Source organism: Nanorana parkeri, unplaced genomic scaffold (assembly GCF_000935625.1).
Source record: "Nanorana parkeri isolate BGI_ZX_2015 unplaced genomic scaffold, ASM93562v1 scaffold723, whole genome shotgun sequence".
Lineage (NCBI taxonomy): Eukaryota > Metazoa > Chordata > Amphibia > Anura > Dicroglossidae > Nanorana > Nanorana parkeri.
The window spans coordinates 346,970-373,245 of record NW_017306991.1 but is presented as its reverse complement, the minus strand read 5'-3'; the positions used below and the strand labels follow the sequence as shown (position 1 = coordinate 373,245).

Sequence of the window (26,276 nt, the reverse complement as noted above, 5' to 3'; positions counted from 1 at the left end):
GGAGGGGAAGATGGGAAGGTATGGATGGTGGGGGGCCTGGAGCAAACAGCTGTCACCCAGATGGGTGGTCAACTGTCACAGAAAAATCAGCTTCCCTGGAATGGCCTGAGCAAGGTGAACCAGGGTGAATCCTCCACGGATATTCACAGGGCGCCCCAACATATTAATAAGGCATTACAACAGCGAAAACCCAGACATATTTTGGTGTGGAGGGTTGTCACAGAGGACACACTGCGGGAGGGACACGCAGGTCCCGTGCAAACAACAGGGAGGAGGGAGAATGGAGTGGGAGTCCGGGGCAGCACCACTCAGGTCAGGGAGCATCGACCCCCAAGGAGGTTACAGGCATGGAGAGGGTATCCAATCGGTCTGTCACAGTCCCCTAATGAGCAGGTGTGATGCGCCATCCACTGTGGTGTGTATCGGGGAGGAGTGGGTCGTAGGGCCGAAGGCATATGGCCTGGGGAGCCGGAAGGGTCGTGGAGTGGGTCAACATCAGAGGGGTGTGTAGACTAGGCCCGTATGCCTTCACTCGGGTTCACGGTAGGTCTAGAAGGGGGCCTATGTCCCAAATGTGCATCACCGCCCCTACAGAGAGTTCAAACGGGCACGACCGTGAGCATAGCGAAAAACAAAGAGGGGGGGTGCGCTCCGGTATCCGCTGGAGTCTGACCTGAGAGTCCACCTTGGAGAAAGGGTAAGCGGGGGGAGAGTGATCCCATACCTGTCCACCGCCGGGAATTCAAGGTTCGTTGGTGGTCGGTGCATGACGAGCCAGTCCAGGCCTGCTCCGCGACGGTCTTTGGCGGCGTCTACGTTGAGGCATGGGGCGAGATTCAAAATCCAGGTCGAGGGCCAGCCAGTCAGGTACATCAATGGGTTCAGTGACCAGGAAGGAGAATAGGTCAGCCAGCTGGAGTGGATGGCGGAGATTGAAGGTCCGGTTGTTCCTACGGACGTTAAGGCTGAAGGGGTAGCCACAGGTATACAAGGCTCCGGTCGTGCGAATCACCGCTAGGAGGGGTTGCAGGATCCTTCGCATGTGGAGGGTGCGACGGGACAGATCCGGCAGGATAGAGATGTCCGCTCCGTCGAAGGGTACTGGGCCCTTCTGCCAAGCTTTGCACATGACTGCTTCCTTTTTCCACGAAGAAATGTATGCGGCAAAGGACGTCCCTAGGCCTCACATCACCATCAGGTCTGGGGTTGCCAACGCGGTGCACGCGGTCTATCTCCAACGGTGAGTCTGGGGCCTTGTCCAAAATCGCGTTGAGGATGGCGGTCACAGTTGGACGGAGACCTGTCGGTGTAGTGGCCTCCGGGAGCCCCCGGAGTTTGACGTTGTTCCGTTGGGTTCTGTTCTCAAGGTCATCCTGTGCTATCAGTATGTCTGTGAGGTGGCGGTCATGGGAGGCTGAGTTCGACTCTAGGCGTTCAACCCGTTGTGCCAGACTTGCCTGATCGTTGGACAGGGTGGAGACCGTCGCTTCCAGATGGGAGACGGATTTATGAATGCCGGCAATGTCCCTCTTCAGCGCGTTCTCCATTTTGGAGACAATGGCGGCCATATCTTGCCTCGTGGGGAGGGAGAGCAAGATGGCGGAGATCTCATCGGTGGAAAGGGTGGAAGACGCGGTCAGGGTCTGCATCGGTGTAGGCGTGAGCGGGAGGTGAGGCTCTTCGATGGGACTGGAGCAATGCGGAGGGGCGATCACCAACGGGGGTGCGCGGTCCCTGGGATCTGATGTGGCTGGCGAGGCCGAGGCTTCCCGAAGTTGTGGAGGGGAAGTAGGCCTCGGGGCTGCGCCTTGCGTCCCGGGGGTCATGAGGCCCTTAGATGAGCTGCGGGTAGAGGAGGCAGGTGTGGATAGGAAGCGCTGTAGGGACGTCTGGGAGCACTGGTCTTCATTAGGACGTGATTTGGTCTTCTGCGACATCAAAAGCGAGGGTTTGGGATGCCGTGATCTACTGAAAAGTCTCAGGTGGTAGCAGAGCTCAAGCAATGTGCTTCCTTACGCCGTCATAGCCAAGCCACGCCCCCAAAGCGCTTTTCTTGACGTTAGTGTTTTAAAAAGGATATTTTTTTTAAAAAACAAATAGGGATGTCTCCTCCTATTGTAGACTCACCAGTGTCTAGGGTGAATAAGACTACTATGATTCTGGTAAAGGAATCTTCCTTTTTTTGGCTTTATTGGGATACAAAATAGAGTTTCATTCTTCTCCTCTAACTCGCTGCCAGTGGATGTCACCAGGGCTGCATATGGGTTTCACTAGGGCTGTGCGGTCTCACTGGAGCTGTGTGTGGCTCTCACCAGGGCTGTGTTCGGTCTTACTAGCTCTGCATAATGGTGTCACCAGGGCTGCTTTCATGTCTCCCTAGGGATGCATGTCGGTGTCACCAGGGCATCGTTATCAGCCTTTAGTATCAGGGCATCAAGTACTCATGAAAATGCCCAGTATCGGTGCATCCCTAATTAAGTTGTAACTGATGTAGTAATCACATGATCAGGAACTACTCCGATTAGTTAATGGTGACCTAAGCTGTCAGTGACACCTGGGGTTAAGAGCCAAGACCATCACAAAAAGTTGACTGGTGGCTCTTAAAAGAGTGGTGTTTATTAACGTATCTCCAGCTCAGGGCTTGGTGCTGGGGAACATTAGTATACAGTATGTAGACAGATAATGGCTACAAAAGGCTGGAGGAGATTAGCAGCACTGTAATGCAATGAAGAATTAGAAATGCAATGGTTTATTATACTCACATGTTTTTGCAAACTAACTGTTGTTCAGCTTTGCCCGGTTCACATCTGTGCGTTCCATGAACATGCGCCAAAGCGTGCGTATGTGTGTGCAATGCCCTTGCGATGCCATTCATTCTTAATGGAACCCCAAACGCAGCCAGCAAGACGCGCATTTTTGCTCCGTGTTTGCGTAAGTAAACGCTCAAGCATTATAGCAAAGGAATACCAAACGCATGTTGCGCAAAACACTACATGGGCTTTTTTTGCCGCGTGTATATGAACCCATTGAAATCAATGGGAACGCACATCAAATGCAACAAACAAATGTGCACAAAAGCACAGGATGCGCGTCCCCACGACGTGCAAGTTTTAACTGAGTCTTAGAGTTTACTCTACTTAAATGTAGCCCTCTGAAACCACTTGCTTGTTTAAATAAATGTGTTGTTTTTTTAAAGGAGGATTTATATGAAACGTTGTATGATATTTGTGGGTTCTTTCTGCGTTTTCCTTGTATAATTCTGGGTGCTTTGGTGTCCCTTTTCTCAGTACAAAAATGATATACTGACACGCGGCAGAACTTCTTTTTACAACTGTGATTCAGGGACATTCCGAGTTTTTGTTTCATAGAAAGTTCCTATGTCAAAATGGGCTTCTGAATATGAAAGTTTGAAGAGACACTTGGTGATTCAAAGAAGTGCATTGCTCTTTTGCAGCAGAATTCAGATCAGATTAGTCATTGTATGGTATTTCTATATCCTTTGGTTTCCTGGTTTAGTTCTGGGTGCCTTGGTGTCCCCCTTCCTCAGTGTGATAAATATGTACTGTCAAATGGGCAGTAACTGCCAGTTGCAACTGCAATAAATGGACATACAGAGCATTAAGATACCAGCAGCCAGCTGCTCAAGTTGAAAAAGTTGGAAACTGTCAGTATGTGAGCTGGGTCCTGTAAGTGACCTTTCATGCAAGCTTTTTACATTTGAGTGAAAACTTTTTTTTATTGCTTGTCATCTAAGCCATCTTCATTGCTTGTTTGATCTTAGAAGATTTGACTATGTGAATGTATAAAGAGAGTGGATTCCTTGTTAATACACAGTAGTGATGTTTATTATATAGAGTGTGCGTTCCTTATATGTTGCATTATTTTAAACATTGTACTTGTCAAAGAAGCCACATGGTGGCACCAATACTAAACACTGTCTAGTAATATTGATAACCACTAGATGGCATACTAAGACCATATACTGTGTAGATATGTACATTATATACGATGTTTAAACTGTTTTACTTCTCAGCAATTTTCGATTTAATTCTTTAACAGCCGGTTTGCTGAAAAATGTAGTATGAAAGCATTTGTTTTTCCTTTGTTAAAAAATGTGTGTAATCAAAAATGCATTAAACAGTCATTTGTTTTCTTTACTGCATGTCACTCAAATGCAGGAGACCATTTATTTATTTATTTTTATTTGAGGTAAATTAGGATCAACAGACTATAATGTTTTTGTAGTGCATTTATCATTTTGGGTTAAAGCTTAATCATTTACTTCAGCTTGTAAGGGATAAATGAGGTTTTGTTTAACCATTTCATTGCATATCTTTCAGTTAACCCTTTAAGGGCCTGTTCACATGATATCAGGTCCGGATCAGGTGCGGATCTGCAGACGCGGTGCTACTGATGCAGTGCGTTTTGCCCGCGTTTTTGATGCGTTCCAGTTTTTAATTTTTTATTTTTTTTTATGATGAAGTGGGGCTGTTAGCATGTTGCAGTGTAGTGCGTCTTTGACGCCTTTTGCGTTTCCGGTCCATTTCCTGACCGTACAAAATGTGACATGCAGTATTTTTTCTGTCGTAACCTGAACGGACTGCGCACGTGAGAACTGTAGCCCATAAAACACATAGGGATACATTGGGATGCATTTTTAGTGCAGGAGCGTACGGATCAGGTCAGCACACAAAACAGATGTCGTGTGAACAGGCCCTAAGTCATTAAGCCATATATAACTGTATTATACATAATATGTTGCCAAGGTAAAAACAAAATTAGGTTTTGTCATAATTCTGCTTAATTAACATGTGCCGGGCAACATTTGTCAGTGCATTGTTCAGGTATGACTTGTCCATTTTGCAGATTGCAAAGTATACCAAGCATCTGTTGTAAGGACAGCTCTCAGTTTAAATTGAGAGTCCTGCCAGTTGGAATAGGAACATTTCTGAAGAAAAAACGAATAAAGTTAAATGGAGACTAGCATGCTATCCCATCCATTGAAGCAAAAGTTCAACGTATACTGTGAGATCAGTATGACAATGAAAAATGGCTTGATTAAAAGTATTAATACAGTATTGGATTAACACATATTTTCCAAAGACTTTGGCCACAGCTATTTCAGACCAAGGTAGACGGTTCTAAAAGGAAGAAATGCACCATTAAAACTTTTCCCGAGAGATCAATGCATACCATACATTTTTTATACTGGTGGCAAAAAAACAAACAAACCATTAAGTGACAACTAAAGTTCTGCAGGCTTCTCCTCCACTTGGAAAGTCACCACAAAAGAAGCTTTACTTTTTAAAATAAACATTGCTGACCATCTCTAGAATCCTAGATTTCCTGGATGTTTCACGTGGGTAGTTGTACAATGTATGGTGGGCAGGTAAAAAAAAGTACTTTACTTATTGTAGAAATGTTTATCAATCTACAAATCAGCCCTTAAAGGCATAGGCCTTTTAAAAAAACTAGAATAAATGCACCTACATAAAAAAAGTGTATTTGTTAAATGTTTACATCAAAGCCTGCGTAGCATTACAGTCGTGATCAGTGTGCAACAGCTACAGTGCACAGGTTCCTGCATTGTTTACCCTCAGCCCCAGATCCGTACAGAGCTATGGGCCTGTTATGTCTCTGGAGGAAGTAATCGATGGCCCCCTGAGATTTATATAAATGGCGGGGAGAATGTGTGTACCTAGGTGTACTAAGTGTTTAAACCCCTCCTTCCAGCATGGTGAAGGCAGTATAATGATGGTGGCTGCTTTGCTATCTAATAATATAGGTAGTTTGAATTAGTTAAGATTCGAATCCAATTAATTCCTGAATAGTTTCAGGAAATTATACACCAGAATGTCAGAGATTCTCTTTATAATCTAGGTTTGGTAACGGAACACAGCAATCTTCTAAAACATGTTAATAGGTCTGCAGAAGAGAATTTTAGAATATTCAAGTGAATTGTCCAGTGTAGCAGCCCCTATCCCTGCAATGGTTATCTTGGGGGAGGGACTCTTGAATTGGGCACTATTTCTTTCTATCCCATAGGCGGCCTGTGAAGTCGCAGCTGCTGATGCATCTCTGCAACACTACACAGGGTTATGGGCTATTAAACTGTGCCTGTAGCTCAGGAGATATGAATTATGTATGGATTTAGGAATACATAGTAGGTAAGTTACACAGGTCCATTGAGTTCAACGTGTGTGTGTGTGTGTGTGTTTGAGTTACTAAGATTACCTGTATCTTTGATGTCTTGCTCTCTGAGAAAACTATGTAGACTATGTCCACTGTCTGTGGAAAGGAGTTCCACAGTTTTACAGCTCTCACAGTAAAGAATCCCCTTCGCAGTTTAAGATTATACCTTTTTTCTTCCAGTTTTAGATGTTGGCCTCCTGTCTTCTTGAGTGAACTAACACAAACAGTTTATTACTGATTTTCCTATCACCATTGTAACTAAATAGCTTTGCTCTCACCTGTCAGACCCTACTAAGTGCTTATATGATTGCCATTAACAGGTTTATTGCACAGGTTTAGGTAAACATGTTGTGATGGGAAGTATTGCAGGTTTCAGTAGCAGATCTCTGGTTATTGGTGTTCTGCTAATGAATGTTTTTGCAACCTTGTTAATGGAATTTCCTAAGGTTGAATTGAAGTCCTTTTGAAGTGTGCAGACTCTGCACAAAGGTGTCAATGTGAGGGCTTGTCTAATTGTGTTGAAGCTGGCAAATTTGAACAGAATGAGTTTGCAATGGGGTTTCTTGACCTAGTTTTAGGATGCCCAGATCTTATTATTGTCTCAGGTACCGCCACTCTAAAATGGCTAGAGCTCTTTCCTTTGGCCTTGCGCTACTGTGTGGATGGCCTGGCAGATACCCTCAGACAAATCTCCAGGATGGGGGTCTCCGTTCTGTCCACATGGCTTAAATGCTGGACTGAGAAGCTTCCTTGCTAGAAACTCCTGTAATGCATCTTCTTTACTGAGGTACGCCTGTTCCTCAAATCTTTGGATACCTACATTAAGGCCTCCAAGCCCATTAAATATGGGAGCAAGCCTTCTTTACTATGAAGGGGTGCACATATTTTCATTAGTGGGGAGATGTCTCCAGGTCTTGTGCACCTCCTGGATCTGGGATGTTCTTGACATCTGGGTTCAGAGCATTTTAACCAAGGGTTAGAAAACAGTTTTGCTGCCTTTCTCCTCCTCACTTTCTACTGTTGAACCTATCAAGATCTCAAAGTGAAGCTGGATCTTCTTGCTACCCTAGATCAGCTCCTGATGATCTAGAGCAGTGGTCCCCAACCCCCGGGCCGCTGACCCGTACCGGTCCGTGGATCAAATGGTACCAGGCCGCTGGGCCCTGCACTGCCGACGGGCTTCACAGTGAGGGGGTGGGTCCTGTGACTCACCTCCCCTCCCGGCCGCGTCCATAGTAACAGGCGGCGGGAGGGGAGGTGAGTCACAGGAGACGTGTGTGTCACAAGCCCCGCCCCCTGCAATAAGTGCAATTAAAGTTTGAGACTACGTTAGAATGTGTGACCAGTGACGTGGTCACACATTTTAACGTAATATCGCCCAGTTTTTCGGTGGTGGAATAGGTGAAGAATTCCAACGCTTTAATTTTTTGGTGTAACTGTATTTTATTTTGAAGGCATGTTTAAATACAATTAAATTTAAAATTATTAAATCAAAACAATCTAAAATATAAACAATCAACGTCCCCCCTCAGCGGGCCACGGTAAAATTATCAAACGTTGACCGGTCCGCGACGATAAAAAGGTTGGGGAGCACTGATCTAGAGCACATGTGTCAAACTCAAGGCCCAGGGGCCATATCCAGCCCACCAGGCCATTTCCTAGACTTCTACTTTCAGATCTAGGTATTAAGTTATTACTAAAACCAGTGATAATTGAATGCAGAGGCAATTATGATAAAGATTAGATACATTTATATAGTCTTACAGATACCTTTAAGGGCAACCATAATGTTGATGCGGCCCACGATTAAATTGAGTTTGACACCCCTGATCTAGAGGTTCTGTGCCAACCTCTTCACTGTCCCCAAGCAAGTGGGGAGGGCCACCCTATTCCCAATCTGAAGATTCTCCATAGGTTCCTGTGAGTACAAAAGTTCCATATGAAATCTACCCACTCTGTCATTGTGTCCATTTGCCTGGGAGACTTTCTGGCATCCGTAATTATCAAGGATGCATATTTGTATATTCCCATTTTTCCTGTTCATCAACACTACTTGCCTTTTACTGTGAACACATAACACTACCACTTTGATACTCTTCCATTCAGTTTGTCCACTGCACCTTGGAACTTCACCAAGGAGCCTGTTATGAAAAATCTGATTCTTTCCATTTACAGCTATATTTGCATTTGTTTACAAAGTACAGCACATATGTTTTTTTCTTATATGTTTTAATGTTGCTTTTATTTTACAGTGCTGTTCATAGTACCATTGTTAAGAATGTGTTGCACAGTGTGATAAGGTTTACATTTTGCATTTATTAGTTCTGGGTGCAAAATTATTTCAATTTTGATGGAGCACAAAGGTTTTTTTAATTGTTTATTCAATTGTCACATTATATGTTAAGTCTAGACCTAATCAGATTACTGCATCAAACCAATTTTGATAGCCCGTTATATTTTATTTTTTGACAGTCATCTTGCCTGTATAAATCTATATAAGCCAAGAAACACTTTTAATAAATTATACTTAAACAGCTCTGAAAGTGAAATATGTGTCACAGTTTAGACCCAAGTTCTGGCTTTATTCAGATATTTTAATGTGAATTGTTTTTATAACACTAATATACATATCATCATGAATAAGCTGTATTATATGTCTGTGGTCCTTTTTCACAGATTACTCTTGGGACAGTTACCAATGTTGAAGAAGCAGTGAAGTGGCTGAGCTACACTTATCTTTTTGTACGGATGAGGGCAAATCCATTAGTATACGGCATCAGTCACAAGGTGTTTCAGGTAGGAAATCCATTTCTTATGAATATCTAACCCCTATTCTCTAATCAGTAATGCCAGGATAAATATTGGTTTTGTTTTCTGACATGACAACAGCACAGCTTTTAGCTCATTTAGTTTTAGTCCAATGTGTTTAGGCCCTGGTGATTGAATTGGCCTTAGCCAAAGACAAGCAATGAACCTTTTAAATTGCAACACTGTGTACCCTGCTACATGCAGAATATAAACATAGCAAATCAAATACAAAAATTGTATGAATAGTCAACGAAGAATAGAAACTTAACAAAACCCTCACAGATATATCGCAAATGTGCAACTGCATCTATGTTTGAGAACATTTACATAGGATATTCATAAGGTTTTTGAACTAAGTGTCACTAATGAGGGTGAACAACCAAAAATTATAATAGGCAATATCAAAATGTGAACATAACTCCCCTTCTAAAAAAATAAACAAAGGGGAGAACAAATAAGAGAAGGAGAAAGGTGAAAAGGAGAGGGATAGAGAAATAGAAAAAAAGAGAGGAAATAAAAGGAAGGCCCTGGGGGCCAGAGTATAATTAGATACAAGTCTAGCAACCGGGGGTCAAACCTAAGAGGATGTGTGTAAGAGATCCATGGTTGCCAGATTTCAAGAAATTTAGTATGAGTATCTGCCAAAATTGTGGTAAGTTTCTCATTAATCATAATATCAGACAGTCTATTCTTAATTGCTTCAAATATGTTGGATCAATGCTCGTTCAGAGCATAGTAATGCCAGGGTGGGTTTTTTAAGGCGAGCTTCCAATGGATTTTTACGAAGGTTTATATGCAACAACACATGAAAATGATGGAACACCCAATCTCAAAGCCTGGAGACGATCGGGCAAGTCCATCATATATGATGCATTGTACCGGGGTTGGGAACAGCTCCGAAAACACGCCAGAATATGCTTTTTTTTATAGAAATTTTAAAGTATATGGATATTAATAATGACATAGAAAGAAAGACAGTAGAAATGTTGTTTTTTAGTTTGCATATAATGACACCACTAAAAAAATTCTAAAAAAATTCACGCAACAAACAACTGTTACAATTTGTATGCAACAAACGGGATGCATTAAATGAAGAGTTCAGCTAGTATTATTATTATTATTATTATTATACAGGATTTATATAGCGCCAATAGTTTGCACAGCGCTTTACAATATAAGGAAGACATTACAGTCACAATACAATTTAAGACAAGATGGTAAGGAGGGCCCTGCCCGTGAGGGCTTACAATCTAAAAGTATGTTTTAAAATAGATAGAAGTATAGATTCCAGTGTGATTAAACTATATGAAATTCATCATTGTAACCTTTACTTGATTTTTCATTTGGGTTGTTGGACAGGTGGACCCCTTGCTAGAGAAGCACAGAGAACAATTGGTTATTGAAGTGGGGCGAAAACTGGACAAAGCGCGCATGATTCGCTTTGAAGAGAGAACTGGATTCTTCTCCTCTACAGACATGGGCAGAACTGCAAGCCACTTCTACATTAAATATAATACCATAGAGGTAATACATGCATGTATTTATTTCACAAATGTATATATTGTATTATGATAACTTATAAAAAGAAGCATGCCATCAGAGAATTCAGCAGTTCAAAAATATACACTGATTACATTCTTTAATTATAAAACGCCAAGTAAATCCAAAAATGCAAGTTCAGAAAACTAGATAGTGTGCGTGCGTGTGTTAAAAATTCCCTAAAAAATGTTAGTCTGAATTTACAATAATTTTTACTTAAAGGAGAACTATGAGGTGATTGCTTTTCACTCACCTCATAGTTCTAGCCGACCTGTGACAATGAGACTGTCACAGGTCGGCTCAGTAGATCGGGAGGTGAGCGAACACATACCGGGTTCGCTCGCCTCTCCATCCTGTCACGGCTCTCTGCCTTGACAGGGGGAGGGGCTGGATTCCCCTCTCCCCGCTCCGATCTGTCAGCGCTGACTGGCGGAACGGACGGGGGAGGGGGCGGGTACAGCTGGCTCTGCCTCTAGATAGGCAGAGCCAGCTGTCACTCACGCATCTGGGCGGATTCCGTCATCTAAGTCGGGATCCGCTCCGGCTGCGGTGTCTCAGTATACCGCGAGCTGTAGCTCGCGGTATACTGAGCTTAGGGTAACGGGAGGACGCTAGTTTGTGTCCTCCCGTTACTCTAAGGAGAACTATGGGGAAAAACACTGACCCCATAGTTCTCCTTTAAGCCTATCATTTAAAATGTAGGTACTGTATTGTTGTACTGCTATTGCTTTTATCTTTCCGAAAAATACTCCTCTGTGCACCTATGTCATTTTGTTTCACTTTTCTACCACTCCTGATCTCTACACTCGGCCTGCTCAACTTTCATTTTACCTCATCAGTGAGGATACTTTTTTGGCTATTGACCGTATTGCTTCCCAAATGTGGCATCTGTGCTCCATACAATAGTTGGGATTGGCTACCAGTATAACTGATGGCTCTGATTTGTTTCTCAGGAGCATCGCCAGCAGTTTCTGTAATGGGTTGAAGTGGTTGAAGGTTATTTTGCTGGAAAGAGTACAGGCAGCTAAGAGGGACTTAGTCCAGAAGTCATGGATCCCTAACATCTAGTAATAAAGTCAGTTTAAAGATATAGGTTTTTCTGGCTAATGGAGGTAATGGGAAGGATTTTTTGCCTTTTCAAATGGCGGTTTATTTTACAAAAAAGCAATGTGAACACTAACCTACACAATTTAAATCATATCCAGTTATGTAGAACCTCACACTACTTGGGTATTAGTAAACATTGAAGAGTTGTTAACCCCTTAGTGACACAGCTTCAGAAAATGTCTGTGAGCTATTTTGCCATTTTTGCTATGTGTTTGTTTAACCATTATTTCCATCTTTTTCTCATGCATTGCACCTACACATATGATATACTATTTTTTAAAGGATAAAATTGACTTTAATTTGATGTGACATGCATATATAAATTCTTATTTTTTTTATTTAGAAAAATTGCAAAAAAAAAAAATGTTTTACTGTTTTGCCAATAATAATGTCTACATAATTAGTGTAGCTAACAGAAAATAATTCATAATACATTTTTTATTTGTACTGGTTTATAGGGTATATCACATGTCTGGGGTTTCCGCTTATTTTTGCAGTTATAGGTCACAAAATACAAGTGAAATACAATTTTAGTGTGTAGCAATTTTCGGCACTATATGTTTTTATAATTTTGTTAATTAAATTATTATTTTTTAAACTTTTTCACTTTTTTCTTTTTTTAATTTTCTAAATGGATAAATACTTTATTTTTATTTTTAAATTGTGTTTTTTTAAACTAGGGGGCACTAAGTGGTTATTTTTTTATTTACAGGGGTGTTGATATTTAGTATCTCTGAGTAGACTACAACATTCTCCTCAGAGATACTTTGTAACAGTTTGTAACAAACTAGCTCGCTCACACCATTGTACTGCATGATGGAATTATCCCATCACTGGTCGTTAATGAACTTAACGATTGTGACGGTATAATCCTGTCATCGATCGTGGGTTAAAGGGGTTAAATCAAATCTGGTCGATATCTGACTTTGTGTGGCCAGTTTTACTGTTAAGGGATTTTAGAGATGTTACAGTTAATTAACAAAATAACATAAATACTCTATAAAAGGAAATAAACTTTAATGTTATTGTAATGCAATTTTTTTTAAAAACAGATGCAAAGGTAAGTCATTAGGTTAGGTTGCAGTACACCCATCTGTAAAAATCATGTCCATGTGTGAATTTTCAAAGCAACTTGAGGCAGCCTAACAGCGTCCCAAAGAGGTTAGTTATAGGTTCATTAATCACATATATGACAAGCAAGCAGTTCAGAATTAATTACAGTATGTGCTAGACATAGTTTAGCTGCATTAGTAAATTAGTATTCGTAGTCTCTGGACTAAAATCTAAGCATAGATTTTAGAGTTTTGTTAAATCTTTTGACTAGGTCATCCATCTGGTTATTACTAAGTGAATAACACTCATCCCCATAATTCAAGCTGACCTGTGACACTAAAGCTTTTATAGGTTGGCTCTTTAGATCGTAAAGTCAGCAAACACACACCGCCGATTGCTGACTTCCCAATCCCCTCCCTGCAGAGAGTGGTGACTGTCAATCACCGATTGCCGCAGTGATTTCCCCCCCCCTATCCTTTTTCTCAGAGCCATCTGTCAATCAGCCAGCGGGATGTATCTCAACAGTATTGTCGGGATCCATCATGGCTGTGGAGCGGCCCTGCCCTCTCATCATATAGCTGTATACTGAGTTTTTGAACCTGAGGAGAACTTTGGGCAAAAAAGGTTGCCCCATAGTTCTCCTTTAATTTGGAACAGTTTGCACACGTCTGACATTACCTTTGACATATATAGGGTGCCTTGGTCTGTCGGACCTCATTGGGAAAACCTGTTCTCGACAACATATAGAATAACTCCTGTGTAATTATCTTAGAGGAATTTTTTTGGAGGAACGGTTTCAGGATACCTAGTCACATAATTGTGAACTACCAAGAAATATATGTGTGTACCCGAACAACTTCAGCAGAATCCCACTAGACCTATTTCATTGCTCTCAAATGGTACTTCAATTATGAACAGAGATACCAAGAGGTTTCAGAAATGTGATACGAGTGGCTTACTGGGAAGTCTTAGAACCTCAGCCTTTAACCCCAGCCAGTAACACCAATCGTTTATCTGCCTCAGTTTTTCTGGCCCCTCATCATCCTCCCAGTGCTTCTTTGTGAGCTAAATCGTACATCATCCACCTATATGGATGGAGAACCAGCAACTGCCCTATAATCTTCCATAAACTCCCATAAACTTCCATAATTTGATTCAGTAAATTGCCATAGCTGCTAAGTGAGGAAACCTTTCGGCATCAGGCATTTGTGGAACTCACGTAACAGTAACCTGCTTTCTAGCATTTACCGATTTAAGATCTTGCATTTTGGCAGTGCCAAATGCTCTCCTTGACACATTCAAGTCAGGATGCACTGGATTGTAGAAATTTTGCTCATCATCCTCCTTGATCATGACTTGTAATGAAGAAGGCTCCCCTTACCCCCTAGAAGTCAGCTCAGTCTAGACCTAGAACATCATAATCATGAACATTTTCACTATCATAATTACCAATTATTTTTGTGTCTGCATTGTTCCATTCATTTGCAGGAGCCATTGGCCTGCACAATTACTTTACTTCATAAGCTCCAACAAAATAAAACAAAGGAGAGTCCTATCCCAGTATAATGTACAAGTTTTTTCACAACCCAAACTTCTTGAGTGACAGTGTCACAGGCCATGGAAATTGACTGGCACTAGTTAGTACCCCTTATTGTCCCCATGTATACATACAATATAGAGGATTTTACCTGTTGAGCTGATTTTCCCAATATTACCTTGCTTGCCTCAGTCCAGCAACACATTGGTGGGATGGTGGTTCAGATGCACAGTGCACTCAAATTGTCCCTCACCTATGCCAATGTATGCAAACTTTTTAAACATAAAATGAGACGTAATAGGGTTGGAACCACCTCTCTTGTGCTGCTGTCCTCTTAAATGTGATGAGGAAGGCTTCCACATTAATGCTTGGAGTCAGCTTTTGCATTAGTGGCTGACCCTCACAGTTGCCTGTAACTAGGGGGTAGAGATTACTAGGGCAAACAGCTGATTGCTCATGTCACCAAGAGAGCTACTGCATCCTGCAAATCAGTTATTTGTGTTTGTATAGCTTCTTGGCATCAGAATCAATCCTATGTGAGGACTTATTTGCGGTCACAGGACATTGACCGGACTTGCCGGTTTTGCCTTGTTGTTTGGGATTATACCCTAGATGTAGGATTACATTCAGGTATTGACTCCCCTTGTAGATTTTGATATTTAAATCAAGATATTTAACAGCTGAGTGGTGTAACAGGAGAGCTCCCCCTCATTTGTTTCCTCCATATTTTATCTATTTTTCCACACTTTTTCATATATTCACAGGCTCATAAGCTATAATAATTCTTTACACAATCACAAGTGTTAGATCTACCTCCAAACCATTGGGAGGAAACAACACTTAGTCACATCCGTCATTACTAATAGCACTACATTAACACAAGAGAAGATTGGTACACTGTTTCAGGGTGTCGTTGAACATTTCACTTCCAGAAGGAATCACTTTATTTATTCATTAATCACGAATGTGAGAGAGCACATGCATTAGTTTACGGTTATTCACTGTTACATGATACACAGTTGTGATTGTATATATAGGTGGACACAGCTAGGTTCATAGGTTATTTATTTACTCATTCACTTTACACACCAAGCGCAGCATACTATATTTTACTTTGTGGTTTTTATTGCGCATTGCTGCAGCTGGTAATTATGGACACATTGATTTTCTCCTAGCGCAACTCCTTGTTATCTTGCTATTGTTTTGTTTTTTCACAATCCAAACTTTGTGTAATAGTATTACAATCCATATACTGACATTTTGAGCTATTTTGTATTTTGATTCATGGCATAAAATGAAATAATGGCAGTGTCTCCTAGTTGTTTCTTTCTTTCTTTGTTCCCTTTTTATTGCAATAAACTGTATGTCTGCATTTTGTCAGATGTCTGTGTAAAAAGACCCATTGTATGCCTGTTAGTCATTTTATACAAGGACCTATTTGAGAGAATCTGATACCAATTTGGTGCTCAGAGGCATCTATAAAGTGCTATGAAGTTGAGCAGTGGTGTGAATGTGCTGCCAGAATGACTGGCGAAGGTCCTAATGCATAGTGAGAAGTGTAGCTTTGAGGTAAGGAGACAAATAATGCCATTGAAGTGCTTTGGCTTGTGCTCAGCAGTGCTGTGCCAGAGACAACTGGATGTATTCCAATAGAAGCATATTGTTTTTATGACAAGTTTAGAAATTGCTATTTCTGGTTGCTGTGCAAATTCTGTTTCTTCATTTAATATGACATTTTGTTTTTGTGCAGAATAAATGTTGTTTTATATTTTTAAAAAGCAATTATGACCTATTAACTCCTTGGCAACAAAACATTACATGTTTAAAAGGCATATGTGTGCAAGCATTTTTATGAACATATTTGTGTGTATATATATATGTGTTGGGATTTGTCCTAGTGAGAATGTATAGCCTTACTCCTAGAGGAGAGAGGTGTAGATCAGTAGTTAGGACTCTTAGGGTGATCATAGAGAGTATGTGGCCCTGTCACTAAAAGACAGTGTGCAGCCAAGACATGAGGAAAGTTCATGTCATGTCTTGTATTTTTTTCCACTGCTTGTTGAGGTCTTGGACAGTTTGCAAACCATTCAGTTGGTTCTCCTACTGAATAATGTTTATAGCTTAGTCATTGACGGTCCTAGGGTAGAGTATATGATAATGACTACTACTATTGAAGAAGCATCTGACAAAGGATAATTGACAGATCCTTTCACCCCCCTATTCCTCCTCCCCAATTTCCCCCGCTGATACATCTCCCCAAAACCACCTTCTCTAGACCGCATAATCTGTACTCACTGGACCCTGTTGTACCTAGATGTACCCTGAGTCCATTCCCCCCACCCCATATTGCAGCCCACATTAAACCAGACTGTGATGTAATTTCTTTCCACAGAGCTAATGTTTTATAGCGGCTGCAATACCACCATTCCCAAAGTTTATCATCTTGCTTTTGATAACCTTTTGGAAACAGTTACTTGGTTTTTTTCATCTATTTGCAATGTTAATTTCTGAAAACAGTGCAGACAGTTTTTTCATGTATCTTTATTGATTCAGCCTTGTATTCATATGTACCGTCTAATGCAGGTTGTACTTTATGTGAACGTCATTCAATTTTGGTAATTAAAAAAGCAACCAGTTGGTAAAGTCCAAGCTTGACCTTTTAGCTTTCAGTAGTTTCCCAAGGAAATTCAAGCCTTTCTTTGCTTAATTTATAATTTCATTATCCTGAATAGAAAGGAAGCACTAACACATACATTTGACGTGAATTATAACTAACTTTAGTGCAGTTTTTACATGCTGCTTATGCAGCAGGAGCTTTAATAAAATGTCTTACTTTGGTTGAACTACACATCTATGAATCCTTCCAGTTCAATCTACAGTGACGATGTATGATTTGTTCTACTAAGACTGAATCCAATGTCTTTATACTGACAGCTGTTGTGATAAACTGCACAATGTTATGATGGCTGTTTCAACAGTCCAAAATACCTCCATTAGCGGGCGCCCTTTATTTATCCAAATGGAAACTGTACTGGAAATTACATTAAATATGTGCATAGGAACCGTGTGTAATTTGTAAACTTTTATAAAAGTAGAACCCTGAGGGTCAGTTCTGCAAAAACTGTATTCTTGTGGCCACTCCCTAATGAACCACATGTACAGTTATATTTCATTCAGATTGCTGAATCGAAAAGTGGAGCTATGACTGTACCAAATAGCCAGTTCTCCCAGATTCTTGGGGAATTGCTGCATGAGAGAATACATGTGTTTGATCATTTGTTGTTAGGTTCAAAGTATTTAGAACATAAATATTATTGTCATTAGACTATTGTAATCTTTAAGAGTTTAACCTCCTTCTGAAACTATAGTAAAACTACACTGTATGTTTTGAGGGTGATTTCCAGTACTGTAATAACCAGAATATTACACCTCTTGCTAACGTTTATTTTTTTTGTTATTAAAGGAGAACTATGAGGTGATTGATTGCCACTCCTCCTCATAGTTAGAGCCGACCTGTGACAAAGAAGCTGCCACAGGTCGGCTCCATCGATCGGGAAGTGAGCAGAAACATGCACCGATCCGCTCACTTCCCGATCGCCTCCCTGCAGTGAGCGATGACTGTCAGTCACCGCTCCCCGCAGGGATTTCCCTCTCTGATCCTCCATCGCTCAGTGGAGGAACAAATGGGGAGGGGGTGGGCACAGCTGGCTCTGCCTCTAGATAGGCATAGCAAGCTCTCACTCACGCAGCTGGGTGGATCTCGACAGTATTGTTGGGATCCGTCCTGGCTGCAGCGCTCTCAGTATATCGCGGGGGAATATACATTTACCGCATAGTTCTCTTTTAATGAAGTAACACAATATTATGATTTACGAATATATAATATTTTTTTTAAAATATCAGTAATTTACTTATATGTATACTTACAGAAGGCTCTTGACCTAACAGGAAGATCTGCTAGATGAGCTTTGTTATGCGCCGAGAAATAACACTGGCCAAACCCATGGCACCTCTGTGGCAGTTTTCAAAATTTGGAAAGTGAATGCAAATCACTTAACAGTCCGCAGGACTCTACCACCCACTCTTCCAACAGTTTCCTAATGACCAGATGTGTTAAACTGCAATTGAAAATTTGTAAAATTATTTGTTTTTATCAATATCCTGTGAAACAAAAGTATAACAAATTGCTGTGCATGGTTCATTTTCCTTTGTAACCATCGAAAGCTGACTGCATGTTTCCAAAATAGCCACAACATTGGCAGGTGTATGGCCAGCATAACATCTCCACTTTCTTCCTTCTTCCCCTATGGTTTTTATCTCCTACTTGCAACAGGCCTAAGGAGGCAGATAGCTTGAGCTTGCCAGGGGTTATTACATACTGAGAGGAAGGTATTGAAGGCACTGAGCATGCTGAAATATAAATGGCAGCCAAAGCACCTTGATCTCGCAATGTTTTTATTACATAGATCCTGTGATTTTAGTGTGTCTGATTCACTCTTTGCTAGTCTTTGTGCATTTCCTCTTGTAAATTTGTGTCACTGTGTTAAAGTGTATCTAATGGCAAAATGGATTAGATGGATAAATGGATTGTGTGGATGATTAGAACTGCTATCAGTTTGTTTTTTGCTGTCTGTGTACCCCCTAAAAATGTACTTTTTCTATCTGTCTTGATAATCTTTGTCATAAAGTGAAGAAAATCTAAAATGTTGAGTGATCACTAGAGAAACAGAACCTTCTTCAATTTGGACACTTGTTTTGGTGACAGCTGCCTAAGAGGGAATATGCTTCACTTCCTGTTGTGCCTGCACTACAGAAAAACAAGGGGAATATCTTGAATGGAACACAGATGGCACAAAAACATTTTAACCATTCCCCACCTTATCCAAAATTGAAAAAAAAAAACAGCTTTAGCTTTCGGTACAGCATACTGTACTTAAATATTTGTAGTTGTTTTTTTACAGTTGAGAACAGCTGCTAAGCATGCTGTCAGCAAAGAGTGGAGAATTTGCTGTTAAACACCAGACTGCATGTTTTGTTTTGTCACTGCAGCTTACAGAAATAATTGCATGCTTCATTTGTTGCTTGGCACACTAGTCCTGCTTTCACACTACTTTGCGTTTCATAAATAAGCCCCCATAGCACAGGAACTGTTCTCAATATACATTTAGGTGCCAGTTAAATGGCAAATATTTAAATGTACTACTAAGAATCTTGTTTAAATGTACCTGGGCAGGTAGGTAATTGGCATTCTGGTTGGAGCATGATCTGTGTTTTAATCAACATGGAGGACCACATAAATATGTAAATACTATATGTCCTCCCTTGAAGGCAACAGAAAGTAATTGGCAAATCAGACTCCTGTGGTTACTGTGGCAAATAGTCTACACATAATGGCACAATCATTGCAGACGTAGATATATTATGGGAGTGCAGATACCTGCTCACTTAGTGCTATCTTCCACAAGATGGTGCTGTTGCTCAGGTTCTAAGATCGTTTTCTAGCTATCTGTAGGGGTTTTTTTTGTCAGGTTTTATAAATCTTCAGCTCTCTCTCTCTTAAGGCACTAAAAGTTCCAGCTTCTGTGCTGGTTTTAAAGTGTATTATTTTGTAGCAAAATGTTCTGCAAACCAGGTGACAAGTTTCACAATGTTTTTAATTTTTTCTGTAAAACCATCTTCCCTTACAGAATTACCCAAAGTTATAAGTGGGTAGCCAGTTGTGCGGGTTGATGCCCTGAGCAGACACTCCTGGTGCAGGAACAGCAGCGACTGGTCAGGAAAATTCCTCCCGATGACTCATTCTTTCATTTGATATTAGTTGGCCTAAAAGGAAAGTCTGTAACCTTTATCTGCATTCTTCCTCCAGGTCATTGACCCTGAGAGTTTCAAAGCAAAAGCAAGACAAGGGAAAAATTATTTTCTCAATAAGCATTTAGCTTATTTAATAAGCATCTTTCCCTGATAAGTTTCCTGTAATATATATATATCATATTTTTACATGTTCCTGATGTTGTATTTATTGTAGAGAACGGCAGGTAAGCTACTAGAGAGAGCTCACCACACTGCTTAACAACTGTTGAGATAAGACAGCTGGACATAGGGAGAATTTTCAATGATTCATAGACTTGGATTGGGAGAAGGAACAGTAAGGCTCAACCATTGTGCACCAGAACAAGGCAGGAATTGGAAGCTGTGTATGTTTTGAGACACTATGACTGCCCCATGTACATATTTAATTTCAAACAATAAATAAAGTAAATTATTCAGACTAAACTGAAAATACCATAAGCTGGAGTGTCTGTGTTAAATGGCCCACCTACAAAATTCTAATGAACCTCACCATATATTTATAAAAAGAACACTAGGCCTAAAGTTTATGCTGCATGAAAAAAACATGGACAAGGCTCTTGCCATGAACGCAGCCAGAAACTGCATGTCATACAGTCATGCCAGGATCTGCAGGTCTGGGAGCCCAGCAGGGAAGATTGATATTTTTGTTTTGCATTAGTTAGTGCTATTTTTGTTCTACCTTAGCAACCCAACCTGCCTGGTGATCAAAATTACATAGATCACCCACATTTTCTACAAGTATGAACGCTTCCCCTTCATTGGAATTTTTTGTGGGCTTAGCAACTTTTGGCTCCATGAACTGCACCACTGTGTAATTTTCCAATTAAAGTGGCGGTGACTTAAGTATGTAATCTTCAGTCACTTTTATATCAGAAATGCATGAATAGACATGTCCTGTGGTAAGGGGTGAATGCTAGAAGTTTAAATTGTATTGACAAATCATTTCTCACATGTTTCATTCACAGACATTCAATGAATTATTCAATGCCCACAAAACTGAAGCAGATATTTTTGCAGTTGTCTCCAAAGCTGAAGAATTTGAACAGATCAAGGTAAGATAACATCTGCTAAATCTGCGCTTAACATTTGGTTGATACATTTTAAGGACTGAGGTCCGGTCACCTGACTTGACTTTGTTCTGTCCGAGAAGGCTGCATCTGATAACACTAATTGTCATACTAATTTTACTTTTTAGTAGTAGTGAAGTTTAACACATACAGTACAATATAAAACATTTTAAGAAGGTGTCATATTAATGTTTATGATGTAAAAATATTTTACAGGCATTAAAGTTAATGCCATGAAAACAGTCACCCCTTATTAAAATGCACAGTAGGTTTTGCATTTGCACTTAGTGATAAGAACCCTCTTAAACACACACACACACACACAAGACGGCTTTTTATACTTAAAAACATCCTCCGAGAATGGGGGGTCATCTTATACGCGGGGTATACAATGTGAACCTTTTGTTCGTTTGGGCCAAGCTGGCTCCCCAAAAATTAAAAAGAATTCTGGGTTTGAAAGTTAGAATTCTGGGTTTGAAAGTTAGAATTCTGGGTTTGAAAGTCAGAATTATGAGTTTAAAAATCAGAATTTTGTTTTATTTTTTATTTATTTTTTTGCATGGCCCCAGGGCCCTTCCATACATAAATAAATTGATATGGTTATAGAAAAATGTAATATTCCTACTGGCTTCCCTTGTAAAGAAAAAGTGCGTAGTTCATATACCCCTTACCTTTATTTATCACGTTGATTAGTAGACAGATTCCATTCCATTGTGAAGAACTTTTTTAAGATGCTATTCAACTGGCACAAAGTTTGACATGAGGGTAAAGGGACTAGTCCACTCAAACTTAATATTTTAATTATAGATGGAATGTGGTTGGCTGAGTCAGCACCTGGTTTCCTATTTATCTTTGCTACAGTATGATCTACCATGACTTTAGACTGTCCCACTGGGTGTTTGGGTGTTTCCACCCAATTTTCGCATGTTCCTGACTTTCTATTGCATTCTCTATAATATAAAATGAATAAAGGACTTAACAGGGAGCATGGGAACCCCTTATAATAGGCAGATTGGATGTGCAGATGCAGGATCTCACAAGCAAAGGTCTTACCAATAGATTTTGATTTTTCAGGACATTTTTGTCTGCTATTTGAGTGTTTAAAATTGATTCTCTCCACAGTGGTACCGTATGTGCCTCCTAAAGAAATGTTGTTTAATTGATGATTGGTGCATAACCTAACTCTGATTTTAAAAACATTTTTGTCCAAATTGTGTACAATGTTTCCAAAGAATACAGACTTCCAAAACTACCACTTTCTGATGTATATGTCAAGCTAATGAGATGTAAGGTATAAAGCAGGCATGTGTGTTAATGTTTTCAAGCTATCCACTCTGTCATGTGCATTAGTTTTCTAAAGCTATAAAAGTCCCTCAATGGATCAACTGTTACTGCTCTTCTATGAGACACAATATCAGTTTCAGATATGCTTTCTTAGAGATGCTATCAATCTCAAAACTTTTTGTAAATATTTCCTTAATTTATGATATGCAGGACTAAAAAAAAAAACCAATATATTTAACTGTTTATCAGTTAAACATAAAATATTGTGTCAACATCCAGCAGGTGGAGCTCTGGGCTACTTTACCCTTTTTGTAAAATAGAAATTTTTGCTATTTAATTTTGGTCTTGATCTCGATAAATCAGGATTTTGTGCTTCTTGAATTACCCATGCAACACACCTTCTTACAGGAAAAGGTTAATCCTGCGTAGAAAGGAGATTAATACATGTACAGTAGAAAGACACAATTTCTTAACTGCCCCTATTTTACATTGAAAAACACTATATTTGAATCTTGCTAGGGCTGTGGAGAAGTTCTGGACTTACTGGAGCGGATCTTCACATTCCTAATTTGACTTATGTTGGAAGATATGCCTAACCATGAGTCTGAATTCAGCAAGGAATTTGCCTATTTCAGCTAACTCTTCCCATCCCTCATGTAAACTTAGTATTTCACTGCAAATTACAATGAAATATGGGTACAAGCTTTTCGGTGTTGGAAACAGTTTCTTTGCTTTATAGGAAATAACCCTTTCTTAATATGGTTTTGTACATGATAAACAACCACAATACATATTGAAACTGTTTCCATGACAACAAAACCCTTGAATGGCTTTGGCCAGTTAATAGCAAATTTTTATTTTTTTTGCCTTTATTTGCATCATGGCCTTTTAATTTGACTAACACTAGTAATATTAAAAGAGCTTTTTAAAATGTAACCAATTCCTTTTTTTTTATTTTTTTGTGTTTGTTTTAGAAAATGTTATTTGCCCTGCAGTTTTTATCACTATAAATGATGTGATATGCATGTCTTATGCTGCCCACCTGCTGCATATCTGTGGTGTGACAATAATGAATATATCCAGCGTTAATTCGAGGTTGTACTAATCTGGATGAATAAAGGTTTTTCTTTGGTCAGATAGAAATGAAATCTCATCATTTGCAGGATGGTGAGGTTAGCAGGCCAATTTGTTTAGCATAGCAATTTTTTCGGTGTCAATGGCAGCCTTAATAATAGTGATGAATAATAAAATGTAATTGTGTCATTATTAATTCACTTTGAATTAGGTCTCTTTAGTTACAGAAGAACAATTTTCTCTGTAGTCTTTTGATAGAGGTTTGAAACCGTATGGAAGCAAGAAATAATTGTGTATATTCTCTGAATGCCCACAGCTAGCTATGGAAGTCTAAAGTGTTTTTTTTATTACTTATAGTGTCAAAGACACTCTGAAGTTGCTGTTAGTTTGTATCTTTTTTTATTGCATGTAATTAAGTTTTTTATTTATCTATCAAATATTATTATTATACAGGATTTATGTAGCGCCAACGGTTTGTGCAGCGATTTACAAAATAGGGGAGAGAGTACAGTTACAATACAATTTACAAAACAATTTCAGTACAATAGGGTTAGGAGGGCCCTGCTCGTGAGAGCTCACAATCTAGCAGGAGGGGCAAGTGATGCAAAAGGTAATAATTGTTTAGATTGAGTTAATGGAAGAAGTAAAAGGGCAGTTATGTTGAGATGGGATATGCTTCCCTGAAGAGATGTTTTTTTAAGGATTGCCTAAAGGTGAGCAGCGTAGGAGATAGGCGGACAGATTGGGTAAGGAGTTCCAGAGGATGGGAGACACTCTTGAGAAGTCCTGGAGGGTTGCATGGGAGGAGGTAATTAGAGAGCAGGAGGTCCTGAGAGGAGTACAAAGGACAGTTTGGGTGATATTTTGTGATGAGGTGGGTGATGTAGGTTGGGGCGGAGTTGTAGATGGCTTTGTATGTTAGTATTTTGAATTTTATTTGTTGGGCAATTGGGATTGGCAGAGAGGGGCGGCAGACACTGAATGGTTGGTAAGGTCGATGAGTCTGGCAGCAGCATTCATGATAGACTGAAGGAGGGATAAGCTGTTAAGTGGTAGGCCAACAAGGAGGGAGTTACAATAGTCGAGACGAGAGATTACAAGGAAGGGAATTACGAGCTTTGTGGTTTCGTTTGTTAAAAAGTATTTTAGAAATGTTACGGAGGTTGAGTCGGCAAGATTTAGATAGTGATTGTATGTGGGGCTGAAAGGAGAGCCCAGAGTCAAGGATTACACCGAGTACCCTGGCTTGATGGGAGGGGTTGATCTTAGTGCTGTTGATTGTGACAGATTAAGTTTGAGGTAGTGGTGTGACATCCATGCTGAGATGCCACTGAGTAGATTAGAGATACATGAAGAGACTGAGGGGGTGAGCTGAGGAGTGGAGAGATAGATTTGGGTGTAATCAGCTTAAAGGTGGTATTGGAAGCAATGGAAGGCTATCAACTGATCCAGGGAAGAAGTGTAGATAGAGAATAGAATAGATAGAGAATAGAAGGGGCCCAAGGACAGACCCTTGGGGGACCTCCACGGAAAGAGGAAGAAGAGAGGAGGAGGTAGAATTGTAGGTGACACTGAAGGTACGCTGAGATAGATAGATGGATAGATAGATAGATAGATAGACAGACAGACAGACAGAGCTAAAGGGTGACCGGAGTAGTTGTGAAGGGATGGGGTCCAGGGGGCAGGTGGTTAGGCGTGTGTTAGACAAAAGAGTAGCGACTTTGTCGCTGGTAACTGGATCAAATGAAGAGAGTAGTGAGTGTGGTGGCAGACAAGCTGTGTTTGGAGTGGGAGAGATCTGGACAGTGGAGATTTCATTCTGAATTGCATCAATCTTGTCTCTGTTGGAGGGGAAGGAAGGGGACGAAGTAGTGAGTTGAAGATGGAAAAGAGCTGTTGAGGCCTGGATGAGAGGGTGTTAATGAGTGTGATGCAATAGGTCTGTTTGAATGTTCTCATAATATAGCTCACAGTCTCATGTCCGCCACATATATTTCTCTGATATATACCCCTCCTAGCACTTCTGTCTTTACCTGACATTTATATGGATGCATATGCACACATACTATTGTTGTCATTAGCCATTCAACTTACTGTACCAGTATGTTTTGGATTGTGGGAGAAAACCAGATTACCATGGGGGAACTCACATAAACACTGACAGCACCTGAAAACCCATCTGATTATACATTTTGTAATAATATATCAATCCTTATAAATGATTTGGAAGGATTACCATTTGCCATATGGTCTGTACATGCAACAGGAAGCTTGATTAGGACTTTTAAAATGAACATACCTTTTCTAGATATGTGGAAGGACACAGAGGGAGGAATAGGAAATGTTTACATGTAAGCACAATGGCGTAGTGGTTAGCGAATCCTTGGTTCGAATCCCAGCCAGATCACTATCTGCAAGGAGTTTGCATGGTCTCCCTGTGCTTGCGTGGGTTTCTTCCACGTACTTCGGTTTCCTCCCACACTCCAAAATATGCTTTAAGGGTAATTGGCTCCAGTCTAAATTGGCCCTCGTATGTATGCATGTGAGATAGGGATCTTAGATTTTAAGCTCCTTGAGGGCAGGGACTGATGTGAATGTGCAGTATGTAAAGCCCTTTGCCCTTTATAAATATCTTAAATACATAAATGTAATCTATTATGATATTGTCTTGAAAGGATTGCTTAGTGTTTTTGTCATTTTTCTTTATTTATGATGTACAGAACTAAGAAACAACATTTTAAAGAACACCCCCCCCCCCCCCCCCA

The 26,276-nt window shown here is 40.2% G+C and overlaps 1 protein-coding gene across 1 annotated transcript in view; it reads left to right on the top strand.

Moving 5' to 3' along the window:
* The window catches only part of ASCC3 (activating signal cointegrator 1 complex subunit 3), a 560,609-nt gene that overhangs the window by 393,307 nt on the left and 141,026 nt on the right, over positions 1–26,276 (top strand). The window contains exons 17-19 of the mRNA XM_018564087.1: positions 8,869–8,988; positions 10,360–10,524; positions 21,052–21,138. Coding sequence (XP_018419589.1) covers positions 8,869–8,988; positions 10,360–10,524; positions 21,052–21,138 — 372 coding nt within the window. The remainder of the gene's footprint in view (positions 1–8,868; positions 8,989–10,359; positions 10,525–21,051; positions 21,139–26,276) is intronic.